General features: G+C 56.7%; 2 protein-coding genes across 2 annotated transcripts; one reads left to right on the plus strand and one right to left on the minus strand.

Annotated features, from left to right (window-relative positions):
• Window positions 1–6,450: 6,450 nt before the first annotated feature.
• SNX33 (sorting nexin 33) lies at window positions 6,451–10,743 on the minus strand. Its single transcript, XM_032123116.1, has 2 exons — window positions 9,236–10,743; window positions 6,451–7,334 (listed from the first exon to the last, which is right to left on the minus strand). Exons 1-2 carry the CDS (start codon window positions 10,674–10,676, stop codon window positions 7,081–7,083), a joined length of 1,695 nt encoding a protein of 564 aa, XP_031979007.1. The 5' UTR covers window positions 10,677–10,743; the 3' UTR covers window positions 6,451–7,080.
• A 1,090-nt stretch (window positions 10,744–11,833) lies between these two features.
• On the plus strand, window positions 11,834–20,685 carry SNUPN (snurportin 1). Its single transcript, XM_032123179.1, has 8 exons — window positions 11,834–11,989; window positions 12,128–12,284; window positions 13,122–13,226; window positions 13,311–13,407; window positions 14,272–14,369; window positions 14,663–14,740; window positions 15,819–15,899; window positions 19,634–20,685. The coding sequence occupies exons 1-8, from the start codon at window positions 11,838–11,840 to the stop codon at window positions 19,961–19,963; spliced, it is 1,098 nt and encodes a 365-aa protein (XP_031979070.1). The 5' UTR covers window positions 11,834–11,837; the 3' UTR covers window positions 19,964–20,685.
• The last annotated feature ends 494 nt before the right edge of the window (window positions 20,686–21,179 follow it).

The raw sequence follows: 21,179 nt of genomic DNA on the forward strand, positions 1-21,179 counted from the left end.
CCTATGCTGTCTCCCTTGCCAGGCCTGTTTTAAGCTGCTGAGCGACATTTGGAGGTAATGGACCATATTCTGGGCTCTTGCTCAAATTTTCCCCAGCCTGGAGTCCTAAAAACTTAAATAGAAACGGTCTGAGGGAGGGCAGAGGAAAAACTGAGCGCTGAGCTCAGGATGAGACCCAACAATAATACCCTGCGCTGCTCCAGCTGGGAATCTCATCACAGGGCACATCTTGCTCACACACATCTGATGGGAAGCTCACATGAGCCCCCAGCCACCACGGGGGACCACTTGCACCCCTCTCACCCCAGATAAAATCCACCAAACAAGGACCCTGTGTGGTCCCACTCCAAGGCTGCAGCAGAGCTGGGATGTTTGCCTGGATCATGCCAGCAGATTTCCTGGCTGGGTTTATGGTGCCAAACTTTGCTGAGCAGCAAATCACACCTGCCCTGCTTCAGCTGGTGCTGGCACATCCCATGGGCACCCAGAGCCATCAGGGTGAAGACAGGCACCCCATGTCCCCCAGCCCCACAGGACAGGGCACAGTGGAAACCTGGCACCTCCGAACCTGCTTGGCCCAAAGGGGCGGCTGATGGATGTCTGCTCCCCACCTCCAAAACCCTCCTCCTGCCTCATCTAGAGGGAAAAATAGGGTTTCCTTCTGCTCAGAGGCAAATCACACCCTCTCCACTCTGTGAAATGGGGTCAGGGTGACCATGCTGCCCATGCCATAGCTGGGAGATTGCCAGGGCCGTGCTGCTCCCAAAAGGTTGGGACAACTTCTGCCATTGACTCCCTCTCCAGATCACAGCTCTGCACCTCCCCCATCTCATTCAAGCACACACATTTATTATCTTCACTAATTACATACCCCCAGTGAGGGATGGGGACTGCATCCACCACCATCCACTGAAGGCCGCCTTGGAAGCATCGCTGTGTTTTCCTTCCCAGTAATTCTCGCCTTGTGCCCAGGGATTAAACAGAAGGAACGTGGCCTATTTTGCAAGGAACACTGAAAGCGAACCAGGTTATTTTTAAGGCTTGTGGTTGTATTCCCGCTGCTGGGAAACATCCACTTCCTGAGGTCAGGGGAGGACAGGCAGTAACCTGGAAAACGGCAGCGCGGACGGCGGCTCTCTGGGGCCAAGCTCTGCTGGCAGGGTTTAAATCCTCAAAACTGAAGGATTGGGTTATTCAGGGTTTGCAGGATCAGATGCAGCTTCAATGCTGCCACTGCCACCCACCCACCTGAGGAAGGGCTGAGGGTCCAGGTGGGCTCCTGCCTGGACATGAAATACAAACCACAGCCCAAGCAAGCTCAGAAGCTTCCTGGCCAGGCCCTTTGGCTTCCCTGGCACCCCTCCCTGCCAAGCTGACTATAAAGCTAGCAGAGGTTCAGGGAAGGTCATGGAATGGTTTGGGTTGGAAGGGACCTTAAAGGTCATTTTGTTCCACCCTCCTGCCAAGGGCAGGGACACCTTCCACTAGCCCAGGTTGCTCTAAGCCTCATTCAACCTGGCCTTTGACACTTCCAGGGATGGGGCAGCCACAGCTTCTCTGGGCAACCTGTGCCAGGGCCTCCCCAGCCTCACAGGGAAGAGTTTTTTCCCAATATCCCATCTATCCCTGCCCTCTGGCAGCGGGAAGCCATTCTCCCCCTGGCCTGTCACTCCAGGCCCTTGTCTGAAGTCCCTCTCCAGCTCTCCTGGAGCCCCTTTGGGCATTGGAAGGGGTTCTAAGATTTCCCCAGAACCTTCTCTTCTCCAGGTGAACACCCCCAGCTCTCCCAGCCTGTCCCCAGAGTCCTCGGAGAGCGTCTTGGGAAGAAGGAAGGGGACCATAACCCCACAGCCACCCCACCCGTGACGGGCTGGATCCAACACCTCTCCTGGGTTAATAACACCAGCGGCGTGGTCTCAGGTCAGGTTTCATCAGGAGCTGGAGGCACTGGGGCTCACAGGTAGGGATGGACACAGCTCCGGTGACATGAACTAGTTTCCAGGCACCCATTCAAATGCAAACAAAGAATCCACCCAGGGCAGGTTGGATCCTTTGGCTTTGAAACTCCCCTGGCAAGCTTTAGCCCTGCAAATGCAGGCGTTCAACAAACGTGGGATTTTATTCCCAGCCCGGCTTCAGGCCAGCACAGGAGACTGGGACCCACGTAAGCATCACATTCCTCCAGAATCCCCCACTGCTCTGGACCACAACAGCTGCAGGACCTTGGAACAGCACTGCCCCACTTCTGGGAGTGAGCACAGGAACCCCCTGAGCTCAGGCGGGCAGACCCGCTCTGTTTTGGGGAGGCATGGTCCCAGGCTCCTGCTTCTCTGTCCCAATCCCAAAACCTCTCTGGCAGCTCTCACCAGCCCCAGGAGATGCTCTGGACTTCACCAGGAGCAGCATCCCGGGGTCCCCTCAGGGGGCACGGGTCACGCTGCCTGATGGCAGGTGATGCGGAGCAGTCTCCTGGGAGGGCAGGAGGGCACCAAGGCAGCTGAAGGGGGGTCAGGTCCTCCTAGGAGCTGTCCTGTGTGGAAAACTCAGGGCTAGACCCGAGGCTGACAGCTGCATAGTGTGACGAGGCTCAGTACCTCCACTCGGCTCCAAGCCAAGCCCAGTGCCCCGGGATGCCGGGAGCCCTCCCTCCCTGCTACGTGCCTGTCTGATTCAGGCCAGTCATGCCCACAGCCTGCAGAACAGGCTCAGCTGGCAGCAAGCCCGGCAGGACGGGACGGAGCCCGCGGGAAGAGCTGGAACGTCACCCTGGGAGCACCTCAAACAAACCCACCCAGGGATAGTGCTGGCCTCGGGAACCTGGCATCTCTCCCACCACCTTGCCCATGTGAGATAAAGCACATGGATTTACACTGCAGGGCCAGAGGAAGTTCCCGGGTCCTAGGGAAAGTATGGAGTGGTGAGGACCTGGACACAGAAAGCATCCCCCATGCCTGCCATGGCTCCTCAGCCCAGCTGCGATTTAAATTTCAGACAAATTGAGCCTGACCTCTGTTTCCACACCCAGCAACTCCAAGGCAGACAGACAATGACGGAGGGATAACCACATCCCAGGGCCTGGGCTCTCCACCCCTCCTGCACAAACAACACACCCAGAGACACAGCTCCCCGGCAGTGCAGGACCTATCTCCCCGTGCTCAGCAGCTTCCCGGGGACCGGAGAGAGGGAATCCGGGTTGGCATGGCGAGCCGAGACAGGGTCTGATCTGAGCATCACACTGGCTATGGCTAGCAGGGGGAACCTGGAAGGCTGATGCACCCCCATTAAAGCTGATTCCCAGCTTATTCCCTAAAACAGACACCACTGATCCCCCATTATTGCCCTGGGCTGGGAGCAGGAGGGAGCATTTATAGCCACAGCCAAGGGAACCAGCTGGTGCTTGTATCTTTGCCTGGAGGAGCCGACTCAGGGTCATGCTTCGGAAATATTTGAGAAGCACAGCAATTAAAAGATTGGAGCTGGCAGGCTGAGCTGTCTCCCTCTGCCCTGATCCATGCCTGTGTCCTCCCACCTGCATCCGCCCGGAATCACTCCTCTACACGGGCACACACTCATCCACCTCCTGACATGGTGGGGGTGGCAGCGAAACTCCACTTGGCTCCATCCCCAGAGTTGCTGCTGACCCTAATGGGCAGGCAGGACTTCTCCCCGCTCCCCCAGGAGTGCTCCCTGCTCCCCGTTGGCAGCTGTGCCTCTCGCCCTGCCTTGCCAGCGTGTGCCGGCAGCGTGGCGTGCACAGCAAGCCCCATCCTGCCCAGCCGCCCCGCCAGCAGCTGCACCCTGCGCTCCCCCTTCCATGGGAGGAGCTGGGTTGGGTCACTGCGCTCCTTTGGTGGCTGATCCTGAATTATTGAGCACTGGGGGGGTGTATCCATGTGGTTGACAAGGCTCTGATCAGCAGCTCTGCTTGTCCCAGCATTCCCATCCTTCACCCTCCAGCTGTTTGGCTGCTCCCCGTGGAACCCCAGCTGATCCTGCCCACCCCGAAGCATCTTGCTGGGCTCAGGATACATGCACAGGGGTTGGATGCAGCTTGTCCCTACAGCCTGATGGCCCACACACAAACCCTGGTCTCCCAGAGCTCAGAACAAGGATGCCAGGTTTTCTTCCCATGGTGGAGGGAGGCCCAGAGAGAAGAAACAAGACAAGAGCTCCGGGAAGCCAGACGCAGGAACGGAGGCAGTCACAGGCTCTCCGGTGCTGGCTGCAGTGCTCTCCAGGGAGGATGCTCCAGCCACCACTGCCACTGCCACCTCCCAACCCTACTGTCAGTGGCAGGACTCACACAGCACATCGACCTTGGCTTTCCCACGCCAGATCAGCCTTGGGAAGTGGGAGGAGGAAACAGATCTGCTCCATGTTCCCGGTGTTTCCTCTCAGCCCTGATTTTTTTCTCTTGTGGGAGCAGGGAACAGCCTGTGTCACAGATAGCAAAGGCAGTGACAGACACTACTGGGGCATGTGGAGGACTGTGTACCCCCAGACTCCTCCCCACCATCATCCTGCACAGATAACAAAGGCAGTGACAGACACTACTGGGGCGTGTGGAGGAATGTGTACCCCCCCGACTCCTCCCCACCATCATCCTGCCCCCTGGGACAGCCACCGAAATGCTCAGAGCCGGTTCCAGCCTCCAAACCTTGGCACATTTGCAGGATGCTGCTGGAGGTGTGGGGGGCAGCAGCAGGATGCTCAGCCCCCCCATCTTGCCAAGGCAGACCAGAAATGCCCACCCGTGGGCAGGGAAGGCCCAGGTGCCTGCTGCCAGGTGGCAGAGGGTAAAGGCAGGAATGCTAATGGGATACAGGTTCTAGCCAATGGATTTGCTGTGTCCTGGGAGTGTGGTCCAGACATGAGGGTACAGAAGGGGTGCATGGTGGAGCAGGGAGACCTTTGTGAGTGCTGAAGGACCACAGAGAGCACAGGGCCACCTTTGGGGAAGCTGAGGCACAGCCTTCTGAAGGGGCACATGAAGCAGGGAAGGACCCTAGCCCATCCCTGTCCCCATGCCACGACACCAGAGCAGAGGATGAACTCCTGGGGCGCTGGGACATCTCCCTGCTCCAGCTGCACACGCTGTCTTCAGGACATCCCAGGGACCGAGCTGCCACAGGGCACCCCAGGCAGGGGATCCCCTTGCCCAGCCAGGTCCAGGGGAGCTGGGATGTTGGCTCAGCTCTGGAGGCTGCTTGCGGCGCCAGAGGCTGGCTGCCTGCCCGGGGACGGCGGTGGCAGGCTCAATCCTGGTGCCCATTGTGCTCCCGAGGGAGTGGGGCTGGGGGAAGGGACAATGTGGGGCCAAGGCCACCGTGGTCATCCAGAGCATGGCCAGTGGGACCAGAGACCCCTCACTCCTGCAGGATTAGCACAGAGTTAGACATCAATCCCACGGCAGCTGAGCTGGGATGGGGTCAGGGTGGGATGGGGCTGGCCTGAGGAGGGAATGGGGTGAGATGGTGCCAAGGAAGGATGGGGTCAGGGTGGGATGAGGCTGGGGTGGGATGGGGCTGGGGCAGGATGGGATCAGGGTGAGACGGGGACAAGGAAGAATGTGGCCAAGGTAGGATGGAGCTGCAGTAGGGTGGGGTTGGGATAGGATGGGGCCAGAGTGGGATGGGAATGGATTGGGATGGTGCCATGTAAGGATGCAGCCTGGGTAGGATGGGACTAGAGTGGAACAGGGCCAGGGTGGGATGTGGCCAGGCTAGAATGGAGCTGTGGTAGAATGAGGTTGGGATGGGACTGGGGTGGGATGGGATTGGGGTGGGATGCTACCAGAGCATGGTGGGAACGGGGTAGGATGGAGCCAAGGCAGGATGCGGTAAGGGTGGGATGAGGCTGGGCTAGGATGGAACTGGTGTGGGATGGACCCAGGGTGGGATGGGGCCATGGTGAAGGGGCCTGCCCTGGCTGTGGGATGCAGGAGGAAGCACATCCTGCCTGGATGGAGGCTGTGTGCCAGGCTGTACCTCAGAGTGCTCATCCCTGCAGGCTGGGGCCGGGGAGGGCTCCGGGAGGATGGAGCGCAGCCCGCAGCATTCCCAGCGTCGCTGTTAGTTTAACAATACCCTGCTGGCCTGCATGCTGGGGCTAATTTTATCCTTGGAGCCAGGCCAAGGCGGCCCTAACTTTCCTCGCTGTGATTTATCCCAGCCATTTCCCTTCAAAAACAAGGTCCCCGTGCCAGCCCTGCTGTCTCCCAGGCAGCGGCACACTGTCCCGGCCAGCACAGAGTGGGGCAGGATTTGCCCCTTGGAGGGTTGTTTAGAGAGCAGGAGGGTGGTTGCTGTGGGAACCCCTCCTGAGATCATTCCCCCCCACGGCACAGGGATGTTCAAAGCTGGCTGGAAGCCAGGGGATGCTTAGGCAGAGCCTTTCCCGGGATCCTGGAGCAGCTCTGTTTTCCACAGACATCTCTGGGAAGGAGGTGGGTGTTTTTTCTACCAACGATTTTATTGAAAAGGCAGTGGGGCTATTTTTTTTCCCTTTTTTTCCTTTTTTCTCCCTTTCCCAGTCAGCAGCCATACTTGAGAAAGAGATTTCTCTTTGCCTCCGTGCATCTAGTTAAAAACTGATTGGTAAAAATGCTGCAGAAAAATGGAAAATATTGAAAATATCTCGTGACAAACAAACAAAAAAATCTCTTCCAAACAAAGATCTCTTTTCTTCTCTTTTTTCTCCATCAGAAAAGCTTTTAGTGTGCAAAATGTCGACCGCTTGGACTTCTTCTCCCAGCGGGCTGGGATGCACCCACCCCTGCTCCAGGAGAGTGGGTTTTCAGAAAGCTAAAAATCACTGGGCAGTGACCCCAGCGCCGTTACCTCCACGTCTGTCCCTCTTGTGACCCCCCACGCTCCCGCCAGACCCGTGGCAGGGTGGGAAATCCCCGGGAAAAGAAAGAGGTGGCACGGCCAGCCCATGGGCGAGCTCTTCCCTGCCAGCCTGGGAAGGGGGAAGAAAGCCCAAAGTCATTTGGTCACTAGCGTGATGAGTTCCCGTCCATTCTCAGCCCATCCCAGCCAGAGGAGGCCTGGGGGGCTGCGGGCAGAGCGGGCGGAGGCGCTAGAGGTTGTCGTACATGCGCAGCGTCTTCTCCAGCTGCTGGCTGACGCGCTGGTAGAAGACGATCTGCTGCCTCAGGTAGGACTGCATCATCCTCTTGAAGTCGGCCACACGCCGCTCGTGGAAGTGGTTCATCTCGGCCTGCAGGGCGAAGCCCACCACGCGGCAGCGCTTGCGGATCCCGTCCGCCTCTTCCTGGTCCATCCTGCCCTCGTCGCTCATCCGCTGGCTCTCCTTCACCTTGGCGAAGGCGCCTGGCGAGGCAGGGAGCAGGGTCAGAGGTTCTGTGCGACCCTCGGACCCCCTTCCCTGGGCAGCCCTGCTTGGTCCCATTGCCCCCCATGCCAGGGCACCGGCCGGGCCCCAAAGCAGAGGCACAGACCTGCCCCATGTAAGGGAGGGGTCTGCCTGCATCTCCCCCTGCCCATCAAACCCATTCCTCTCCTCCAGGCAGGCAAAGACCAGGAGCGTTTTCCCTCTGGACTCTGGCATACTCAGCTCTTTTTCCACCCCATCCCAGGGCAGTTGGCCTCATGTATAGCTGGCTTTGGGGGTCTGAGCTCCTGGAGTGCTGTGACTCAAGGCTTGGCGTGCAAAACTGATGTGGGGCAGTGTTAGCACAGTCAAGTACTCCAGCCATGCCTGCCCTCGAAATATCCCATGCAATTCCATGAATGGGGGTCAGGAGCAGTCCTGGGAGACCCCAGCCCAGGAAGCAGTGAACCAGTATGTGACAAGGGCATGTGGTGCTGTCTGGAGCTCAGCTGGGAAAGCATCTCCCACTCCCAGAGGCAGCTGATGCTCTGACACGAGTTTTTCCCTCTCCTTCCATGTTTTTTTACAGCTCGGTTTCGAAAGAATCCTGCCTGGCTCCAGCGCTGCATTCCTCCCCCTCATTAGCACAGAGGCTAAAAAACTAAAAACAGAATCCGGCCCGCACTGGGCTTTTGTCCCTTCTCCCTGCCCCTTGCCGGGAGCACCAGACCCGGGGTTACAGAGCTCCTGCTGTGCCAGCCCTGCTCCCAGAGGGGAGCAGGAGGAGAAGGAAGAAGCAAAGTTTGGAGGCCAAATCCTGCCTTCCGCTCTGCCCACGCGGCCTTGCTTCCGGACGGGATCCAGCCCCTCTCCATGGGTAAACAACACTCAGAGGAAAGGCAAGGAAGCTGCCCGGGCAGGATTGAATGCTCCCTGCCCCCTTTGCCTTCCCAGCCTCCCCCAGGGATGTGGAGTGATGCACAGACATCTCTGGATGCTCGGACACAGAGTGCCCTGGCTTCACCCTGGGGAAAACCTGTCCTCCAAACTCTGGGGACACTGGTGTGGGTGCCCCCTCCCTGCTGCAGGCAGCTGGGCTGGGAGGAGTGTGTGGACTTTGGCCCCGCTCCCATACCGGTGGCTGCCTGGGTGCAAAGGGACACCGAGCCCTCGCTGCCTGCTGCCTGCCCTAGGGAGAGCACAGCAGACACTTCTCACCCCCTCTGATTCCACCAAACCCAGGGAACCAGGACGAATGGGACATGGGGAGCTCTGATGCCCTGGGGGTGCTAACCCCCCTCTGCTGGGCTTGGAGGTGCAGGGACATACTCCTGAAAAGTGTGACCCTGATTGTCCCCAGAGGTTCAGTGTGTGCCCCATCCACTGCCCTGCACAGACTCCTCAGCCCCTCTGACCCACCCAAGGCCATGTCCAGCCATGTCCCAGCCTTGGGGGAGCAAGCTCCGGCATCCCCGCTGGCCACCCATCCACTGCCTTGGCAGGAAGGGAGGATGAGGAGGGACAAGTGGCAATGGGTGGGGATGCACAAGAGGTGCCGGGCAGGTCACCCCAGAGCCAACAGCAGCAGTGCTGGCTCTTGCTCATGGTCTGGGGTAAGTGACATCCGTGCTGACCCCCCCATCAGCAGCAGTTATGGGGCAGACTCTGGACTCAACAGCCCTAGCAGACTCTCCCAGGCTGGGGTGACTGGAGGGCTATGCCAGCGGGGACCACACTGCCTCCCTAAGAGGCGTAGGCAGTGGCTCCCATCCTCATTCCCATCCTCATTCCCCATTCTCTTCATGGCCCAACAGAGGATTTCTGCTCTGCATCCACACCCCCTTGCCACACCGCTCCCACTCACATGGGGCCATTCCTGGGGTGAGGAACGCCTCCTTACCTTTCTGCAGGTGGATGATGTCTGGGAAGTTGGAGAGGAGCCCTTGGTACAAGGAGAGAGTGTCCAGCATGAGGAACAGGTCGTTCTTGGGCTGCTCAGCGAACATTTCCCCCACAGTCTCGTATGTCTTGCCTGTGTGGGAGATGGCGTTGTTGAGGGCATCCAAGCTGTAGGGAGGGTCCATGTGGAAGGAGTGGCTGATGGCTTGGAAGGCATTGCCCAGCTTCTGGAACTCCTTCCGGAAGCCCCCCACATGCTTGCGCACCAGCTCCGACGCCACATTGGTCAGCTGCAGGACGCTGTCATCCATCTTCTTGCTGAAGGCCTTGAAGGCATCCACGCGATCCTCCACATCCTGCAGGTCCTGGTGCTCTGTGGGAATCTGGATGGTGAGGAGGAAGCTGGCACCCACCATCTCGTCCTTCTCCGCCCGGCGTTTTCCCAGCTTCCACTGCTTCTCGTCGCGGCAGCAGAGGAAGTGCTGGAAGCCCTCGTACTGGGAGAGGACAGGGTGGCTGGTCATGTGGTCCATCCAGAGGATCAGCCGCCGCTTGCGCTTCTCGATGAAGTCCTCCTCGAAGCGGCCAGTGGCCTGCTTCTCGGGCAGGTGGGGCACCGAGATCACCGTGAACTTGTGCAGCAGGCGGTTGTAGAGCCAGTCAAAGTGCTTGTACCGCCGGTACACGGGCGAGTTGATGTTGCTGGGGGTCAGCTTGTAGGAGATGTAGCTCTTGATGCCCTTGAACTTGGTTTGCTTGGTGGGGTCCTCCACGGAGCAGATGAATGGGTGGGGGTTGGCCCTCCACTGCGGGCCTCTGGAGCCCATCTCAATGCAGTAGGTCTCGGCAATCTTGGACATCAGGGGCACGTCACCCAGGATGAAGGCTTCCACCCCAGAGCGGACGAAGCAGGAGAAGCGGTTGAGGTTTCTCCCCACCACGCTGCCCCTCTTGGAGGAGCTCATGCTGTCCTGCCTCTCCAGCACCGGCTTGGGCCTGTAACCGGCGTGCTGGTGGTGGCCATAGGCCGCCGGGTACTGCAGGCTGGGCGAGGGGTGCCCATTGGTGCCCGGTGAGCCCCGGGGCTCCTCCACCACCGTGCATGCATCGTCCCAGTCATCCCAATCATCATCATCATCATCCTCAAAACTGCCCTGGTAGGAGATGCCAGGGTTGGGGGATGCTGAGTACAAGGAGGAATCGTGCCCAGGGGAGCCGACCGGGCTGCTGGAATAGTCCGTGTAGTTGGAGCCCGACCGGGAGCGGAGGATCTCGACGTAGGAAGCAGGGAAGAGGCCAGTCTCCCCACGGCTGTTTTGGCCCTGTAACCACCCGTCCAGGGAGTTCTCGCTGAAGATGACGAGCTCCTCGTTCTCCTGGATGCTGATCTCCTCTTTGTTTTCGCTCTGGAAGTTGTAAAGCGCTCTGGCTTTCAACGCCATGGCCGGTCCCGGCTCGGGAAGAGGGGGGGAGCCAGCGGAACGCAATCCCCCCAGCCAAAACAACCCCCCCGGCAATACCGCGGGCTCGCGCGGCTCCGGGATCACCACCACGCGCTGTGGGAAATGGCTTGGCCGGTTTCCCAGCAAAAAAAAAAAAAAAAAAAAGGTGGAGAAGAAATCCTTTACGAGGTGAAGCCAAGGTCCCTATGTCCAAGTGACCCCCCCCGATCCCGGCGCCCCGGTTAAAAAGAACATTCCCCGTTTAAAAACGACATTCCCTGGATAAAAACAAGATTCCCAGTCAAGCGAGTGGCGTTTCCCTGGCTCCTCCGGGATGCGAATCCCGGCCGGCCCAAGAGCCGGGCTCTGCCATGTCCACGCAGAGTTTATCTCTCTGGGAGGCTGATCCTGAGGTTTCACTCTCCGGGAGGAAAACCTCTGGCTGCCAACGAGGAAATAAATCCAAAGCGATTTTTCTCGGGGCTCCTGTGGATAAAACACTCTAAATTTCCCGTCGGTGGGCGCTGGGAGAGCGCCGAGAACGACCCCGAACCCTGCCCAACCTCCCGGTGATCCCGGGATTTTGCAATTCCTTTCCGGGCCGACTTTCCCGGTGGTTGGTGGGGTTTGGTTTTTCCCTGAAATCCGTAAATCTCACGCAGGACGGAGGCGGCGCCGGTGGTGGTGCCCGTGTCTGTGTCGGTGTCGGGGCTGGTCCCGTTGCCACTGGATATGACGGGGCCAGTGCCGGTGCCGCTGCCGGTGCCGCTGCCGGGGCCGGTCCCGTTGCCGAAGGGGTGGCGGAGCCGGCCGCCAGCCTCCCGTGACGCAGGGCAGCGCCGCGCTCCCCGCTCCGCCGCCCGGTTCGCGGCGGGGAGCGGCCCGGCCCGGCCCGGCCAGCCGCACGCTGCCCTCTGCAGGCAGCCGGCCCCCGGGGCACGAATCCCCGCCCGCGGGGGCTGCGGCTGCTCCCGCGTCCCTGCCGGGACGTCCCCCCTCGCCTGTGCCCGCTCCCGGCGCGCAGCGCCCCGTCCCGGTGCCCGGGCGCGGGGGAAACTGAGGCACGGGACGAGCGGGCTGCGGGGGGGGCGCGGGGCCTCCGCGCCGCGCGGTGGCGCTGCGGGCGGCGCGGGCGGAAGCGCGTCGGGCCGCGGGGTTGCCATGGAGGAGCTGAGCGCGGCGCTGGCGGCGGGCGTGGGGCTGGCGGGGCCCTGCAGCCCGGCCGCGCCGCACCCCCGTCTGGCCGCCTACAAGCCCCGCGGCGGCCCCGGGCAGGCCGAGCGCCGGCAGCGCCTCCTCCGCATCCAGAGAGAGTGAGCGCGGCAGCGGGCGGGCGCCGCCGGCCTGGGAGCGCGGGGCGCGTTAGGCCGCCTGTGGGGAGCGGCCCGGGCTGGGTGTGCGGGGTGCCGTGAGTGACCTGCTTCCCCACCGGGTTGTTTCCTCGACCGCAGGAGGCGGCTGGACTACGTGAACCATGCCAGGAGGCTGGCGGAGGACGACTGGGCAGGGGTGGAGAGCGAGGACGAGGACAGAGAAGGGGAAGATGCGGAGGAAGAGGCGATGGACGTGGATGCTGGCAAAAAGCTGCCCAAGCGCTACGCCAATCAGGTGAGGAGCCATCTGTGTGCCCGTGGCGAGGTGTGGGGCAGGGATGTGGGGTGGTTTGAGGCCACGGTGATGGCCATTTGGGGGCTGAGAGGAGTGTGTCCTGCCCGGCTTGGTGCTCACAGAGAAACTGTGTTTAGTTCACCTCCAAAACATGCTGGGTTCGAATGGAAAACAGGTGGAGATGGGATGCCTGTGTGCTGTGGAATCACTTACTTTGGAAAGGATCTCGAAGGTCATTGATTCCAACCATTAACCTGGCATCCCCGTGTTCCCCACTTCGGGAGATTTCAGCTCAGCTAGCAGCATGAGTACCCTGATAGGCAGCATTCAGCTAAAGATTTCTGTCTTACCCTGTGTTTGGAAAGGAAGGAAGGGCAAACTCGGCTGGCTTTTATCAGCCTCGGTGTGTATCGGTCCTAGATAACACACAGCCACTTAGGCAACTTCTGAAGAGGTCGACTTGTCCAGGTTCTTTACTCCTAATATTTTGGGATCTCTAAGCCCTGCTATGTTTTTAAAAATAAAGTGCTGCAATGGGGGCCAAGGTGTGGTGTGCCCAATCAAGGGCTGTGAGCCCTGTGCTGTGGTGTGAAGCTCAGTCAGCAGCTGGGAAGCAAGAGAAAGACTTGGGGAAGACTGTGTTAGGCAGGTTGGACTTCATTAGAGGGAGGGAAGGAGCCCATTTGGGGGTGACAAGCAGTGCCAGCTGCCTCAAAAGCACCCAGTGTAGCTGTCAAAGCAAAGTCAAAACCTCCTTGCTTTATCCTTGAGCTGTTTGTTGTCCATAACTTCAGGAGAGCTGTTACTGACTGGTTCTTCTCCCTGGACTCTCCGTAGCTGATGCTGTCAGAGTGGCTGGTGGATGTCCCCTCAGATCTGGAGCAGGAGTGGCTTGTGGTGGTATGTCCCGTCGGGAAAAGGGCTCTCGTCGTGGCCTCCAGGGTAAGTTCTAAAGGACCTGTGCTCATTCCCAGCCAACATAAAACTGGCTTGACTGTGGTTTTTTCTCTCCTTTTCTCCTCACAGGGCACAACAGCAGCTTACACCAAGAGTGGCTTCTGTGTCAACAGGTTCCCGTCCCTGCTGCCGGGGGGAAACCGGCACAACTCAACCAGTGACAAAGGTGTGAGGAGGCATTTGGGATAGAGAGAGGGGAGCTGCCTGCTTCTCCCTGGGAGTGTGTGTGCTGCAGGCCCAGCGCTGTTCCTCCAGCTCCCCCAAGTCCCACAGATATGCCCCTTTTTTGTGCTGGGGGTGGTCAGCTTCAGGCCTGTTTCTGTATCTCTGGAGATAACTAGATGGAAACAATATCAAGTGCCTTTATGCTAGGCAAGCACATAGAATCCCCAAATGGTTTGGGTTGGAAGAGACCTTTAAAGCTCATCTTGTTCCACTGTTAGGGAACCTTCCCCTAAACCAGATTGCTCCAAACCCTGTCCAACCTGGCCTTGGACACTTCCAGGGATGGGGCAGCCACAGCTTCTCTGGGCAACCTGTGCCAGGCCTCAGCACCCTCACAGGAAAGAGTTCCTAACATATAATCTCAAATTGCCCTTTTCCAGTTTAAAACCATTGCCCCTTGTCCTGCCACATCTTTTAATAAGCTGCCTGTTTGACTGACACTCTTAAACCCCAACATCCTCTCTGTCCTCTAACAGAGGCCTCTGTATGGTGTCATCTTCCTTAATACCTCTTGGAATTAATATTTTTTGCCCTGAAAAAAGAGGCTTATTGTCTGGCAAATGCCATTTTCTGAAACATGGCTTTGCTTGCTGTGCCTCTGACTGGTCCCTTTGCAGCCTCTTGGGGTTCCTCAAGCTCAAGGCTTTTTGTGGTTGCCGTTTCTGTTGGCAGAAGGGGATCCCTCTGCACGCCGCAGTCTCACATCAGGGCAGGATTGATGTCGGAGAGCTGTAACCTGGCATTTGCCAGCTGGGTTGGGCAGTGTTTGGAGCAGGTGTGGACCTCCCTGTGTTTGTGTGTGCAGTGTACAGCATCCTGGACTGCATCTACAACGAGGCCAAGCAGACCTACTATATCCTGGACGTGATGTGCTGGAGAGGACACCCTGTTTATGACTGCCAGGTACCGAGTCCCTGCCTTCCCTGTTGTTCCCTGAGCTGCATTGCTCCAGCACTGCATGTAGCTCACTCTGCAAAAGGTGGATATTTCTCCTAAGCACCAGCATCTTTACAGCTTTAGGGCTGCTGGATAACTGTGTACGTGTTTTGGGGGGGAGTAGCAGGGTTTGGGGTGCTGGTGCTGCAGGTGAAGTCGAGTTTGTAAATCTCCCAGTGAGTGCAGCAGAACAAAGACACTCAGCAGACGCTGTCAGGTGATTTGTGGTGAATGCTCACTAACTCTGCCTCCTTTCACAGACTGACTTCAGATTCTTCTGGCTCTCCTCAAAAATCCAAGAGGAGGAAGGGCTGGGAGAGAAAAGCAGAATTAATCCGGTAAGTCCTTTTGTACTGAGGAGGAGGCTGGGGGGGTAAGCACTCCTGTTCAGCAGGCTTCAGCAGTTTCTTTCACAAGCGGAAGCTTTTTTTCTTTTTTTTTTCTTTCCCCTCACAGATCAGGCTTCAAAGTGTACATCTGATGAAATGGGATGCCGTGGTCAGGATGTAAATAGAACCACTGCATATTGTAAATGAGTTCAGTGGGGGTTTTTTCCCCCATCCAAAGTGCTAAGGGAGATCACACTGCAGGGTATCAGCTAACTTCCATGCTGTTTTTAGCTTTCCCTTGTAATGGAATGGAAAACCAGTGTGGTTTCTTCAGGAGCAGCGTTGGTTGGCAGCCTGACTACAATGGGGTTTATTCTTGCAGTCTTGTGGGTTTGTAAAGCTTTAAGCCTTCCCTCTGTTTAAACTGATCATTGAAGTTGTCGGCATGAATGCTGGATTGCCACCCAGAGTTCCTGCTGAGCCAGGATAAAAACTCTTCCTTTGAAGACTTGCACATGGGGGTCAGACCTAGAACCCACAGCAGCTTGGAATGTGATTTTTGGGCACAGACATGAGAGATTTGTCTGCTCAGACATGGCCAAGCAGAGCAGCTCCTGTGAGCTGAGCATCTCAGTGATAAATGGGGCTGACTGCAATGAGGGTGTCTGTGTTCAGAGAACATCCTGTCCTGACTCCAACAGGAATATCCAGAAGATAACTACCTAATGAAGGGGGGGTTGTTTCAGCTTTCATTTCCTGGGTGGAAAGATTGGCTTGGCTGAGCCAGCAGCCTGGAGCAGACGTCTGTCTGCTTTGCATCCTGCCCGGAGGTCATAATTTTCTATTTTGGTTAGAAGAGCATCTCTGGGTCAGGTCTCCTGAAAAGTCCTTCCTGCAGTCTTAGGTGCTTGGGAAAAAAGGTGTCAGGAGTATGCGGGAGCTGTTCCTCACCCTTTCCCTCTTATGCCAGATCCTGCACTGGAGGAATCCTTCCTTCTTAGCTGCCTACACACCTGTGCTGGATTCAGCAGCCTGTTCTCCTGTAGACCAGACGGTTGCCTCTTCTAACCCTCTCTTACTCTTTCAGTACAAATTTGTGGGCCTGCAGAACTTCCCCTGCTCCTTGGACAGCCTACGTGAGCTGCTGGCTACGGACTTTCCCTTTGAGGTGAGAACACACAGGGGTGGACCCCAGCCTTAGCAACAGCTCTGCCACACCTCTGCCAGTGCTGGGAGAGATCCAGTGAATCCCCTCTCCTTGGGAATTTGCTCTCCTGAGGCTGCAGGAAGCTTCCCAAGTTGCTGTTTCCTGCATGTGGGATGGATGCCTTTCTGCCCATGGTTGACCTGTTGCCTTGTCACCAGGTACAGCCTCATTCAACCACACAAACGAGCAAGAGTTAAACCATGGCACTCCCTGTGTTTGTGCTGCCCTTGCTGCAGTTGGCGGTGTCTGAAAGAGCCTTTTGGGATGAGAGGACACTCAGGCTGCCTCCAGAAGCAGCACAACTCAGGCTCACATAGCAGTGTGATGGACAGCTGACCTTTTCAGGGCCAAAACTGGTACTGACCACTGCCCTGGGTGGGCTTGTGTGTGTTTCCTTGGTGTCGGTGCTTCTGACAAGGCACCTGGCTGTTTTGTGGGGAGGAAGGAGAAGGGTGGTGGTAAGATCCTAATGGTTTCTGAGGGGGTTGGGTGTTCATGATGGGTGCCTGAGGTGTACTGGAGCTGGGGGCAGTTGGCTGTGAGAGAAAGGACTGAACAGGACACCTGCGTTTGCTACATCAGGTTTAAAAGCAGAATCATAGAATCATACAATATTCTGATGGACCTGCTGGTAGCATCAAAGTCCAACTCCTGGCCCTGCACAGGACAGCTCCAAGAATCCCACCCTGGGATTCTGAGAGTGTTGTCCAAAGGCTCCCTGAGCTCTGGCAAGCTTGGGGTTATGACGACTGCTCTGGGGAGCCTATTCCAGTGCCTGGCCACCCTCTGGGGGAAGAGCCTTTTCCTGATATCCACTCTAAACCTCCCCTGACACAGCTGTTGTGTTCTGACCTTTGGGGAAGGGCAGGACAGGCAAATCCATGTGCCACCGAGCTCAGTTCCGTGTGGTTGTGAGCAGTGAGTCGCAGGCCCTCATGGAATCAGCTCTGGCTGCTTTTGCCTGCCCTGGCTGGCTTGTCACTGCAAGGGAAGAGGATGAAGGAGGCAGTGGCATTCCGACCCAGTGACAGTGACAACATCTGTGAGCCAGAAGCTCCTCTAGTGGCTGCAGCTGTTCCTGGGAGCGCCCAGTCTCAGCCCTACGTCAGGAACAGCCTCCACAGAAATTTCTTGTCCCACGAAGCCAAAAGCCACGTTGATGTGACGGTGTCTCTCGTGCTCTCCCATCCCGAGTTAGCCATTAACATAGGTGTAGGTTTAAGTTAAGGGCACTAACTCGGCTGGGAGGGCAGACTTTGCCTTCTGCTCGTAAAAGCCGGGACAGTCATCAGAACAAGTTGGAAAGTCCCAACCGCCCGCTGGTCTTGCCAGACCCTCTCTGAACACGGATTGAAGAGGCTTCCCAGCTTTTTTACAGCTGGCTTGCTCAATAATAAGTGCTCCGAGTGCCTCCGTAGAAACAGTCATTCCTGGCCTTCCCGGCTTTCCCGAGTAAAGTCTTCATTCCTTCTCGAGGCATCTGCTCCCGTGAGGAAAGGCTGAGGAGTATTTGCCCTCTGCAGTCACAGCAGCAGACTTCTGGGTTACAAAGGAGGCTGTTGCGAAACTCTGGAGCAGGAGATGGAGCTGAACAGACTCCAGCTGTGATTTGCCCCCAGGCCCTCTGCCATATCAGGGTGTGACCCTAAGAAGCAAAATACAAGTTGGCTCAAGGCAGCCCAAACACCACGGGAAGAACCATGGTGCTTTTTCCAGGAGGAAGGGAGCCGTGGGTCTCTGTGGTGTGTCACAAGAGGGAGCCCAAAAATCCCCAAAAACACCTTCTACCACTGGCACAGGACAGAATAAACTTTGCAGGAGGTGAAATACATCCTGACTATGGACGAAGGGTAACAGGTGGTTTTAGGTCTGGACCCAGCATCTGGTGATCCTGACAGGGATCTTGTGTGTGTGTGTGTGGTGGCCACAGAGGGGGTCAGTGCTTTCAGATCTGGGTCTTCAGAGTTCATCTGTAGCCTCAGAGCTAGGGCCTGATCCACTCTATTCAGTGGAATCTTACTCCCTTGGAGTTCAGTAGACTTTGGATCAGTTGACTGGCTCTGAATTTCAGGTGGGTTTTGGAGTGGATCTTGGGAGCTACTGTCCTCACAGATCTGAGTAAAACCATGCTTTCCACGAAGGCAGGGGAGCCAAAGCCTCTGAGAAACCTCGATGGGAAGGAATGGGAGGACTGTTAAGCACCTAAAATCTGGAAAGCGTGGCTGTGGAATGTTAAATCCTGCCAGGTCAGTCTCTCCTCAGGTTCAGTCGTTTAGGGACAGCATCAGTCCTTGCTCTGATGTGGCCACTGTCACTGTGGTGAGTCAGGGTAGGGACCCAGCCAACAAATTAAATAAACGGGAAGGAATATAGGAGTCACTTCAATCAGGGAATGGAGAACACGACCTAACTTCACCCGGCTGAACTCCTTTGAATTCTCTAGCTTGGGGTAGATATTTGGAGTGGTCTGGAAGGCCTTTCCAGGCTCTGATCTTTACCAAAACATTCCTGTGGGTGCTGGAGAGTCCCCGTTGCTCATCAAGTGCCACACACCCACAGGAATGGGCTGGATGTACCGGAGCGCTACAGAATCTGGTTCTTCCCAGGAGGCAGGGTGAGGGAAAAGCTTTTAACTTTACATATCCAGAGGGGTTGCACAAGCTCATCATGATGTTTACTGTTCTGGTTTTATGTTTTCCTAGCACAGAAATCCCCCTTTTTCTGGGATCTTTTGCAAGATGTTAGCAGTGACTGAAAATTATGGACAGAATAGTGCCAGAAGCTTTACCCTCTCTGCCAGAGGTTAGCATCCATGGAGCAGAAGTGGATATATGCTGCTTTGTGCTCAGCCAGGATGTCTGTCCTGGGGACTGTAGGATCAGGGAGGGGCCTGGGAGCAGTTCATCCTGGGGTGGGCTCTTGTTCTCCTCTCTTCTGCCCACTCAGCCACTCTTCCTTGTAGCCAAATGGCCTTTTAAGAGCTTGTGAAGCTGAGCTAAGAGGAGCACCACCTCCAGCATTAGTCAGCCTGACAGCAGGATCCAACCTCGCAGAGCACACCCCTGGGAGGCGTGGGAAGAGGGGGGGGATGAGAACCCCTGAGCACAGTGGGGAAGTGGGGAAAACGTCAGCCAGCTGCAGCACTGCAGAGTGTGGAAATAGTAGCACAAGAGTTAGGGCTTAAACCTTTAAAGTCCTGAGTGCCCTTAACTGTCATTGATTGCTGGGAGAAGTTCTCTCCTGAGAAACATTAAGAATTTTTTTGGCATAAGCCAGCTGAAAGAGCTGTTAGGAATCGGGGCTCCTTGGCGTCACACACTCGGACTAATTACTTTCCAAATGTATTATTTAAAATAACCCTAATCCAGTAAAGTGGGCTGCCTTATTCAGAAACCCGCTGCCTTTTCTGCAGAATGGGATGAAAGCATCCAGAGGACACTGTTCTGTGCCGACACTGGGCTGGACTTGTTTGCCTTTGACAATTTAAAGCCATCTGGGAGTCGCTGATCTTTCAGGGCAGGAGCTCTGCAGGTTTCTTCTTTCCCTTCCGCTATTTATTGCACTGCTTGAGGAAAAATGATCCAGCTGGTGGTTTTGGCCTGCAAACAGAGAGCAGAGCCGTTGTCTGGTGCCTGGTCATTCACCTACAGGAGCTTCAGCTCTGCCCTTTCATTCATTCTCTCTCCTGCCCACAGGTTGACGGGCTGCTCTTCTACCACAAGCAAACCCACTACACCCCCGGCAGCACCCCACTGGTGGGCTGGCTCCGGCCCTACATGGTCCCCGAAATCCTGGGGCTCACTGTGCCCACCACCGTGCTCACGGCCAAGCCGGACTACGCCGGGCGGCAGCTCCAGCAGATCATCGAGAGCAAGAGGAGTAAAAAGCTGGCGGCGGAAAAGGGCCACCCGAGCGGCGAGGTGGCCACGAGGAACGGACACTATGAGCTGGAACACTTGTCCACCCCTCAGCCAGAAAAGTCTCCGGAGGGCTGGGATGGAGCAGCGAGCCAGATGGAGAGTTAAGCTGCTGGGACAGGCCAGCTGGGCAGGGAGCAGGGAAAAGGCTCCCTGCTTCCCTCTGTGCATCGTGCTCCTGAGAGGGGGCAGAGTAATAATGATAGGATGGCTTTGTTTAAAGGGCATGACAGTAGAATATCTTGCCCTAAGTGCTGCTGGATTTTTTGTATTTGTTGCTATTACATACTTTTTGCCAGGACTTCTGTGAAGCCTTAACAGGATTGTCTGGTTCTTGGCTATAGCAGTCATGTGCTGGGAAATGATCTGTCCCCATAGTGCAGGGATACAGTTCAGCTCCTGACCCTGCTTCTGTTAGAGTCTTGGCAGAACTCCAGCATAGGAACAGTGCTTGGACCTCTGAGGTGCAGCTGCTGCTTGTGACCCTTGCAGCAGCCCCACCTTCCCAGCCCTGGAAATCGGGGCTTCTCAGCCTTTGATCCAGCTGTTCTCTGAGGCCTTTTCGATGAAAGTTGTTACTAACAAAAAGTTTGCAGTGAGCTGCTGTAAATCCAAAGGCTGGACTTTCCACACCCACACGTTTTTGGAAAAATCTAAATTTCCTTGCGTTGCAGCAGGACCTGCCTCGGAACAGGGCTTTGTGCGGCGCAAGCACAGCAGAAGCCTCTCTCTCCTCAAGGCTTTTCTCAGTGGGGGGAGGAAGGAATGGTTTCACTCTGAAAAACGCTACCATTGATCGTGCCAAATAAAAGGTTTCTCAGAAAGACAAATTCTTGAGCGTCTTCCTGCTACCTAAGGGTGGATGCGTGCTGTGCCTCCCAAATAGGGATTGAAAAATTGGTTCCAGTGCTGACTGGAGCAGAGGAAACGCTTGTGTGGGTTTAATTCTCTGCACATCAAGGTACTTCAGTCTCTTGTCCTACCTTTCTCATCCCAGCCCAATCCCACTTTTTAAGCACCGGCTGATCCCCCTCCCTGGTTTTAGGGGGATGAAATGATTGTTCTCACTGTCCCCAGGTTGGTTTCCAGAGGGGGATGAAAAAGAGGAGGGAGATCAGGCTCAAGGCAGCACTGGGGACTCTCCTGTCAGCTCTCTATGGAAATACCCCTGGAGGAGATACTGAGAGTGGGGATGGCCACCTGCAGATAGCGGGTGCACTTGTATCCTGCCCTTGCACCCCCTGTTTTTCCCAGAAAAAGGCTGGTTTCTGTGCCAAGCGTGTGGGCTGTGTGCGACCATCTGGCTGTGCAGCCGCTATGGATG

This window comes from Corvus moneduloides, chromosome 13 (assembly GCF_009650955.1).
Source record: "Corvus moneduloides isolate bCorMon1 chromosome 13, bCorMon1.pri, whole genome shotgun sequence".
In the NCBI taxonomy this organism is placed as follows: domain Eukaryota; kingdom Metazoa; phylum Chordata; class Aves; order Passeriformes; family Corvidae; genus Corvus; species Corvus moneduloides.

What these genes read in the sequence shown, in the direction of transcription:
- SNX33 (XM_032123116.1), bottom strand. Translation starts at nt 10,676, where the DNA reads ATGGCGTTGAAAGCCAGAGCGCTTTACAACTTCCAGAGCGAAAACAAA. An exon ending in CATCATCCACCTGCAGAAAG is followed by an intron (nt 7,335 to 9,235) that starts GTAAGGAGGCGT and finishes CTGCCTCGCCAG; the next exon opens with GCGCCTTCGCCAAGGTGAAG.
- SNUPN (XM_032123179.1), top strand. Translation starts at nt 11,838, where the DNA reads ATGGAGGAGCTGAGCGCGGCGCTGGCGGCGGGCGTGGGGCTGGCGGGG. An exon ending in CTCTCGTCGTGGCCTCCAGG is followed by an intron (nt 13,227 to 13,310) that starts GTAAGTTCTAAA and finishes TTCTCCTCACAG; the next exon opens with GGCACAACAGCAGCTTACAC. An exon ending in ACCCTGTTTATGACTGCCAG is followed by an intron (nt 14,370 to 14,662) that starts GTACCGAGTCCC and finishes CTCCTTTCACAG; the next exon opens with ACTGACTTCAGATTCTTCTG.